Raw genomic sequence first — 8,839 nt, forward strand, 5'->3', positions numbered from 1 at the left:
GGCTAGGGCTACAATTTTACGACGGAAAAAGCTTGCATATAAATGACGAACGGGGTGAGGTTTTGTTTCAGTCTCGACTGCCCTAGGGTTTCTGCTTCTCTTTCGCCGCTTCAGAGTTATCCGACAATGGTACTCTCTTCACTTGAGCTTTGTTGTAGTTTGGGAGATTATGCGCGTCAACTTGAATTCATGGCTGATTTATGCATTTTTTGTATCAGAGCAGTCGATCTTCTTCTTTTTTTTCCTATATGCTTGTATATTGTTTTACGATCTTGTGGTTTTAGTGTACCATGAATGTGCTGAGTATGAATCTTTGTATTTGTTACATTTATCTAGGTTTTCATGGATTTATGTGTTGAGGTTTTTTCGAATTTGTCTCGATTATATTATATTTTACGCTAGGCTTGTTGTTATATCTTTTGAATTATCATGGATAGCGTTTGTGTATATCTCATTTGGGTGCTTACTTATCACCGTTAATCCGTTGTTGACATGCAGACGAAGAGAACCAAGAAGGCTGGAATTGTCGGCAAGTATGGTATGTATTAATTTTTTTGTTTGTTTTATTTAGCCTAATGTTCATAAATGACTATTTGTCTTGTTATATAAAACTATAGAAAAGGCAGTGAGGTTGGTTGGAGTGGAATTACCCCAATTTTTTGTTCTGGCTATGTCTGGAGTAGCTTTTGTCATTGTTTACTTCTGAAGCAAACTATATGTTGTTGAAAAGAAATGCTTGCTGGATAAACTTTTAAAGTGGGTGTCGAACATCAATAATTTGCCCTATTTTGATCTTAAGACTGGATGACAAATATTAAACTGAGCTGTGTAGTCTTGAATTATGAGTATCTGTAGTGAATTAGTATATTACTGAAAACAAATTACGGAACAAGGTCATGTGATATACTGATATGTCTACGAAGATGTTTTATTTTTTACTTACCCTGACCCATGTGCTTTCATATGGTGGTTTTCGCTTACCCCATTTGCTTTATTATGGTGGTTTTGGCTGTTGTGCATGGTGCATAGGTCTGCATCATATGCCTAATCTTGTAATCTTAATTTACCTATAGCAAATTTCATTGTTACTGAGTTGTCTCCATTTGTGAGAATAACTAGAGATGTGATGCCAATGACATGATAACATTGCAGGCACTCGTTATGGTGCTAGTCTGAGGAAGCAGATTAAGAAGATGGAGGTTAGTCAGCACAGCAAGTTCTTCTGTGAGTTCTGCGGGAAGGTAATTCATCGTCCCTTATACCACCTTCACACAAATTCGAAGGAAATGTGTATTGGCATGATTTTTTCCTTGCATGTGCATGCAATTTAATGATCTTTGTTCCTGTAGTACGCGGTGAAAAGAAAAGCTGTTGGAATATGGGGATGCAAAGACTGCGGCAAAGTGAAGGCTGGTGGTGCTTATACTTTGAAGTAAGATAATTTTCCTCTTTGTTGATATTGACCTAATATATAATTTCATTCACACTATTCCTGATTACGCATTTGTGTACCCTTGGCAGCACTGCAAGTGCTGTTACTGTAAGGAGTACCATCAGGAGGCTGAGGGAGCAGACAGAGAGTTAAATTTATATTATGATTCCATCGTCAAAATTCGTTGTAATTTTGTTGTTTCATTTTCTAGAACTTAAGGCAGATTTTGAAGTTCTAAACTGAATGTTTGTGCTTTTTGATCATTTATGGTTTCATGTCTCCTATGAATTCGAGGTTCATGTTAGAAGTCTTCATTTGTGGAGCTGTTTCACGTACCGTTTGAAACCTGATTTGTTTTTGTTGATGTTGTGTTCTACATTTTACCTCATTAAATAAGGTAATTTAGAAATTATTAGACTTTTGAGACCTTTACCTGACTTCATAAATACCATTATGAGAGCATGAATTCTTAAGAAACTTGTGTACTTGAATTTTTTTTTTCCAATTTCGAGTTTATATTTGATGTTTCCTTGTGCTGAATTTGTTAGAATTGGCAGAAGGTTAAATCTGAGTTTACCATTATCTGGGTTTTGCTTATTCCTAATACGATTACATCTAGATCTTATTGCCGGCATTGGAACTGTTTGCCATTCAAATTTGTCATATTCATCTCTCAGGTAGTCTACATACGAAAGTGATTCTCGGCCGTGTTTTAAAAAATTGATTATCCCGGCCTGTTGAATCGAAAACCGGAGGATCCACCGGTGCGATTCAATGAAAATATAACTTATATATTGGATTGGTCAAACAACGGTTCAATCGGAGGTATATCAGTCTACTGTCTACATATCGGTTGACCGGTCTAACTATCTCAGATTAGAAATTATTTATGTAAAACGGTAAAACCATAGCTATTATTTAGTTAACATGTAAAATGATGTAACAAATAACTAAAATAATAAAAAGTAAATTAATTAAACCAAAAAACTAAAAAGTAAATTAATTAAACCGATCTGCAGATGAAACCGGTTGTCAGTGACCTCTCTGCCACTAGTCAAAATCGTGCATTTAAAACATTGATATACCAAAGTGATTCTGGGAGAGAGCTTTGGCTTCTGTGAACATAAATCTAATAGCGGTATATACATCTGAAATGATTTTCATTGCAGATGGCAACAGAGTAGACTTTAATTACAACACCAGCTGGTTGGGGGTTTCACCTGGCCACCAGCACTTACATTACGTCTAAGCCCTTCTACAAAAACTCTTAACCAGATTCAAAAGCCAAAAACCAACTAGAAACGATTTGATGCAACTGCCCTTGTCAAGAATCCTCCTCTACACACTGGAATCCTCCTGTGACCCTGTCGCGTTTTTTTAATCCTTCCTTCCAAGTAGAAAAGTGTTGATAATCTACTACTCAACAACAACATCTCCCGCGCACTTCTGTTAAGTCCTATTAGTGTCATCCATATCATGTATTTGCACTGATGAAAGTATGAGATACTGCTGGAAGCCTCACATAATAGGAATTGGAATGTTTTCATCGCTAGTAGTTTGATGCATGTTTTGAACTGCTTTAACTGCTGCTACTCTAGCTGCATTAGCTGCCCGGTTTGCAGCTGCCACTGCCCTGTTAACCCTTTCATCGACTTTGGTCACATCATAAGCTTTCTCCGCAGCTCGACGCGCTTCCTGATTGTTAAAACAAATCACAAAAAACCAGCAATCATTATTTCAAATATTATTATAGGAGACATGGCAAATAAATCTTCTAAATAATCGCACAGGCAAAAGATGTTTTCCCTACGCGCACTGATAAATGCAAACCCAAAAAAGTGCAGAGCTAATGGGTTCTACGCAGATAGGGTTGTATCTCAAGCACCTATCCAAATAGAGCAGTTGAAATTCCGAACTCTCTTCTTGGCTAGAGGAATTTTACGCAAACCAAGAAGTTTTCTCGTTGCCATATTCGGCAGCACAAAGACCAGGGAAGATTGGTATTTGATGCATCTAAAATAGTGAACTAAATGGGCAAATATATACATGTAATATCCAATAGAAATGGAACTAAACAATCCTGGAGATTGCACAAAATTTGAAGGAAGGTCAGTCAAAATACCTGAACTGCATTGAGTACTTTGGAATGATAAACAGCAACAGGAGATACAGGATGACTGGTGTTTTGTGTACTCGGGACATCAAGAATTCCATTTTGCCAGTGACCGGATTGGGTTTCCCCATTTCTGAATGTATACATCCCCAGTCCTTGCCTTCTACCTTCATGCCAAGCTCCTTCATACCTATGCCCATTTGCAAAGCGATAGACCCCAAAACCATGCATCTTATCAGCAAAATATTCTCCAGCATAGGTATCTCCATTCCTGAATGACACAAATTTGATAAGCCACCAGCAGAAAGAAGCAGAAATTGGTAAATCACATACAATAAGACGAATGGCAATGGGGAACTAGCAAGTATCGAGAGAGTAAAAGTTAAATCAGCTTTGTGTTTAAATATAAGAGATGACGAAAATGGTGATAGAATCCACAATTTTTGAAAACCTATAGTCACATATTGTCAGGCGCGTTGCGGTGATTTCTAATTAGAACAATTCTGTATAGATGATATTGTACCCAAAAAAAACAACATTCTAAAAGCAATTACGCGTAGAGTATAAGTACAAAGAGGAACTTCCTTTCCAAAACAGTTCAGTGTTCACCCATCATCATTTCTGTTTTTATTCTCTTGTAGCCAAGGTGAATTCAAGAACCAAATAATTTTCATTTGCAACTTGCGAGCCCACTTTCCTAAGAAATAGTAATCCTATGGAACTCCATAACTTCATAACAGGTAAGCTTAGAATGTTTCCTGTTTATGTTATACAGTGTTTCAATAGATTCGGGACAAAAAAGTTGGTCTGCATAGGAATTGCTAAGGCTCAAGTTAATATATCCTAAATTGCTATTTGCTAACTCCACTTGTCACTCCAATCCCCCAATAATCAGTCGAAACAAATAAAATCCTCCAAAATCAATTGCCTAAGAAAAGCAATCCACATTCAGCATGCAAGAAGCAAGTAAAACTTCATTACTCACAACCAGCAAGTAAAACGGGAAATTTACAAACCAATCATATTATCAAAAACCTAAGCAAAGGGATCACAAATCACGAATTTCCCACAATAAATGAATGAATTCATATCAAACAAATCAAAAAATTTACCTAAAATGGTAGTGGCCAAGACCGTGTTTAACACCCCATTTGAACTCCCCAACATACCGGCTTCCATCTTCACATGTATGCACTCCACACCCGTGGCTCTGCCCATTAGACCACTCCCCTGCATACAAATCCCCTGTATAGAATCTATAAACACCGTATCCATGCCTAAGCCCCTGTCTGTATTGCCCCCGATACCGGCTACCCCTCGCCCACGTTTCCACCCCATATCCGTCGTACTTAGCATCAACCCAGTCGCCCTCGAACCTTCCACTCAAGTAGTAATAATACACGCCGCTTCCGGAGCACTTCCCCTTGTGGAATTCCCCTTCGTACACGTCCCCGTTGCTGTAAACCTGCACAAAGCACCCGGAATCCAATCTCTTATCCTGTTTCGGCCTTGATCCAATTGACCAAAACACGGGCAAATGCGACCTCGACGATATCGCTGAAGAGGCAGAAGTGAGTTTAATAGGAAAAGGTAAGGAACGGGAGAGGAATAACCGAATCGAGGGCAGGCGGGGAACAGCTAGATTCAAAGAGAACAAGAGAGCTGCAGAGAAGGCGAAGGCCGAGAGGAAATCAAGGAGAAAAGAGTGGGAAGGATGAGAGACAAGAAAATAAAAGAATGGAAGGGAGAGTAGGAGCACGAGTCTGAGGTGGACCCGGAGATGCCGCACGCGGCGGAGTATCCTAAACGCGGCAGATTTCGCGGCAAGGGAGACCGAGAATAACGAAGCCGAAGGTGGCGTCTGCTTCTCCGGAGCTGAGAATCGATAAATAGTCGGCGATTTCGAAAGCGATGACCGGTGGTGATGATTGGTCAAAAGAGGCCGCTTGTAAGGGGTCGGGGTCGTCGAAGCCGAAGGGGAAGGGGCAATCTCGTCATTAACAATCAAAATCTGAGGAGGTGCCGCCGGTGCCTTGAACGGCGGCGCAGTAGAAGAAGAATCTGCGGTGGAGGATTGTTGAGGAATTGGATTGAAATCGGAAGAGACGCCGATGCTTTCTTTTCCGATTTGGATTTCTGATTTCTTCTGATGCATTACATAAGGAACAAAAAGAAAGGGAAGGAAAATTGTTTCCGATTCTGCTGATTCCGATTTTGAATTTCTCTCTTACTTTTTCTTTCAATGCGATTTTTTATTTTCCTGGGAAGCGGCGTCTGCGTAGAGTATATGGTTTTTAAGCCGAAAGGACTCTGTGAGGGGGGAGAGGGCCATTCGGGTAATATTTGTTATCACTACAACATACCCTCCGATTTATAGATAAACTACGTAACTGCCATTGCCCATTGCTTTTTAATTAGTTAGACTTTTTTTTTTTTTTTTTTTTTGTATAATTTTGTATTTTATGTTTAATCTATTATTAAAAACAATTTTCTTGGAGAAGAAGCATTGGGCATGATAAAATTGCATAATTAATTTCCAAGGTGTGATTCAAGCCATTATGTCATAGAAAGCATTTTATGTTATTTGCTTTGATTCCCTCTCTCATTGAATTATTCTAAATGTGGCATGAATATTCAATGTTGTTGTTCTAAATTTGAGTACAAAAGTCATTAAGGGCACTTACTATTTTCTAATATTGTTTAATATTAGAATGCCTTAGTGGGCAAGCATATCAAAAACTAACTTATTATAGAATTTGAAAATATACCCCACGTAGAGACTCTCTTTTTTTTAATAACCGATAATTTCGTCGTAAAAATTTTACCATTTACACATCTGATATGACTTAAACTCGAGCTGTTAACCCAACACGCACAAAAATTTCTCACCTGACAACAATGTAAGTTAGACAAAAGTCCAGCGCATTGCCACAAAAATATTACTCTTAGTGAAAATCGAACTCATGACTTTCCGAGTCTATATGTTTAACCTCATAAATATTTACTACTAAATTATCACCCAAGTGGTTTATCTATTTCTTCTAGTTAATGTTATATATATGGTAATTTTTGGTCCATATCAAGTGAGTTTTTGATTTTCACATAAACTAATAGGTACTGAAGGGCTCATCTCCTTAACTTTTCCACTTGAATAAACTCCTAGTTTTGGTTAGGAAGGAGTCTTCTCTTTTTGCAAAGTGTGTATTCTATTCCCCTATCGAACTAGTATGATGATACATAATTCACCCATCAATCCAAAACTGACACGTAACAACCTCAAGGTAGATATCAGGCTATTTATCTTGGTAAAATTCTCGACCCAATCTAGAACACAAGGGAAAGATTCCCAAAAACCTTGCATATCTCGACCCTGAGATGCCTACCTCGATGTCGAGAAACATATCTCGACGAAAATGAGTAACAGAGCAGTATTCGAAACACAACAAAGACCTTTAGAAGAAGACTCCTAATCCAACTCAAAGAATAAAGTTAAATGTCTCCTAGTTGACATAGAAAACCAAACTCCAATTCCAGTATGAATTAGAATTAGTTCGCCATTATAAAAAAGCACTCCGATCAGGTAAAGATTTACTTACAATTTTTCATATTTTTTTTGCGAGAGTTCTGACTTAAGCATCAAAGTGTCTTTCCCAAAGAAAAACATATTGAAGAGACTCCATAATTTACGTTTGTTCATCGTTCAGTCCAGAGATCACCAATTCACCATTAGCATCAACGAAATTCGCCTAATTTGAATCCACTTGAGACATTAGCAAACCAAGCCAGATTTGCACGTTTATCATAGTATATGAAATTAATATATGCTTGTCTAACACATGGTTTGTGGGTCATTATGCCATCCTATGAGAAATATATTTTTTTTTTTGGGATAAGTATCACAGATGCCCTTGAACTTCTCAAAAAGGGTCAGATCAACCCTCGTGTTTTTTTTGGTACCAAATCAACCCTTCGACTTCAAATAATGGGCCACGTTACCCCTTCACACTCTTTTCCGTCATAACATGCCGTTAGTTGATGATGTGTATTTTTAATTTTTTTTTGTAATATTTGACGTGGCAGTCCAAAGGCATTGATCAATGAAACATTGACAGGTGTTATTATTTTAAAAAAATTCAATAAAAAACTTCATCATCTCCGGCGACCATCCGGCTCCCTCTTAGATCCCCCCTTAGAAGTCGAAATTAACTCAGATCAAAGGCAATGACCACAAATGTTCAAAATTCCGTCGTCGAACTAGGTTTTTAAAGATGAATTTAGGATTTTTGAAGAATTAACTCAAACAAAAGAACTGGCCAATCCACCATGGGCAATACGCCTCCTGCAAGCTCAACTGCATGATTTTGTAGAACAACATCAGCCATTAAAGACAAAACACATACACCTTGTCTTCAACTTAACAAAACTGAAAAGTCCATCACTTTCTTCCAAGTTTTAGGCTGACCTAGATGAAAATTTGCTTGGCATCAGTGTATATCGCACCATCATTTACTTTTTTTTCCTCTCCATTAGCGGAGGTCCCATGCCTTCAGAATCCCTAGGGGGTAGTTTCCATAATGCACATTCCGGTCTCAACGATTGTTTCCATATAAGAATCGGCGACGCAGTCATGATCCGGTGAACTCCAATTTGAAACAATCATAATCCCCAATTCTAAACCCTAGTTTTTCATGGTCACGTTTTTTTTTTCTTTCTAAAAATGCCATGTCATATTATACACATAATTTATATTTTTAAGAAAATCAAATACATGTCACAAAATTGAGTCCATGTCAGACTTTTTTAACGGAAAAGAGTGCGAAGGGTTAACGTTACCCATTATTTAAAGTCGAAGGGTTGATTTGACACGAAAAAAAACACAAGGGCTGAATTGACCCTTTTTGATAAGTTCAGGGGTATCTGTGATACTTATCCCTTTTTTTTTAAAAAAGTGCTTAATATAACGATTTGCAATAAACACATGTTTCCGCCCAAATAATGGGATTTGTGATCCAATTTATGAAAGTGCAATCCAAGTATGAGTTTATGGATTATTCCACATAATAATTATCAATTCAATTTGGATTTTTTAAAGCATGTGACACATAGTTGAAGAATTCTTGAAGAGATTTTATGGATTTCAAAAGTGTGGTTGAAGAAATGTTCATGCACATCTATAAGCATTCAAGTGGTCTACTTGGTTATATTCAAATATATTGAGAAAAAAAATGCTGAAAATTATTTAAAAAATGGTTAAGAGTAATATACTAATATAAAGAGTCAAACTTAGATCTCTT

General features: G+C 37.5%; 2 protein-coding genes across 2 annotated transcripts; one reads left to right on the plus strand and one right to left on the minus strand.

Moving 5' to 3' along the window:
- The first annotated feature begins 13 nt into the window (after positions 1-13).
- On the plus strand, positions 14-1,849 carry LOC119982996 (60S ribosomal protein L37a-like). The gene is made up of 5 exons (XM_038826630.1): positions 14-129; positions 499-538; positions 1,153-1,241; positions 1,350-1,432; positions 1,522-1,849. Exons 1-5 carry the CDS (start codon positions 43-45, stop codon positions 1,583-1,585), a joined length of 363 nt encoding a protein of 120 aa, XP_038682558.1. The 5' UTR covers positions 14-42; the 3' UTR covers positions 1,586-1,849.
- A 676-nt stretch (positions 1,850-2,525) lies between these two features.
- Positions 2,526-5,848, minus strand: LOC119982857. The gene is made up of 3 exons (XM_038826444.1): positions 4,658-5,848; positions 3,555-3,816; positions 2,526-3,127 (listed from the first exon to the last, which is right to left on the minus strand). The coding sequence occupies exons 1-3, from the start codon at positions 5,698-5,700 to the stop codon at positions 2,951-2,953; spliced, it is 1,482 nt and encodes a 493-aa protein (XP_038682372.1). The 5' UTR covers positions 5,701-5,848; the 3' UTR covers positions 2,526-2,950.
- Positions 5,849-8,839: the final 2,991 nt, after the last annotated feature.

This window comes from Tripterygium wilfordii, chromosome 17 (assembly GCF_013401445.1).
Source record: "Tripterygium wilfordii isolate XIE 37 chromosome 17, ASM1340144v1, whole genome shotgun sequence".
NCBI classification, from domain to species: domain Eukaryota; kingdom Viridiplantae; phylum Streptophyta; class Magnoliopsida; order Celastrales; family Celastraceae; genus Tripterygium; species Tripterygium wilfordii.

Excerpts from the sequence above, each read along its gene's own strand:
- LOC119982996 (XM_038826630.1), top strand. The coding sequence starts at position 43 with ATGACGAACGGGGTGAGGTTTTGTTTCAGTCTCGACTGCCCTAGGGTT. Across the intron at positions 539-1,152 it reads TGGAATTGTCGGCAAGTATG|GCACTCGTTATGGTGCTAGT; the intron begins GTATGTATTAAT and ends ATAACATTGCAG. Across the intron at positions 1,433-1,521 it reads GGTGGTGCTTATACTTTGAA|CACTGCAAGTGCTGTTACTG; the intron begins GTAAGATAATTT and ends TACCCTTGGCAG.
- LOC119982857 (XM_038826444.1), bottom strand. The coding sequence starts at position 5,700 with ATGCATCAGAAGAAATCAGAAATCCAAATCGGAAAAGAAAGCATCGGC. Across the intron at positions 3,817-4,657 it reads CTTGGCCACTACCATTTTAG|GAATGGAGATACCTATGCTG; the intron begins GTAAATTTTTTG and ends TGTGTCATTCAG. Across the intron at positions 3,128-3,554 it reads AAGTACTCAATGCAGTTCAG|GAAGCGCGTCGAGCTGCGGA; the intron begins GTATTTTGACTG and ends TTTAACAATCAG.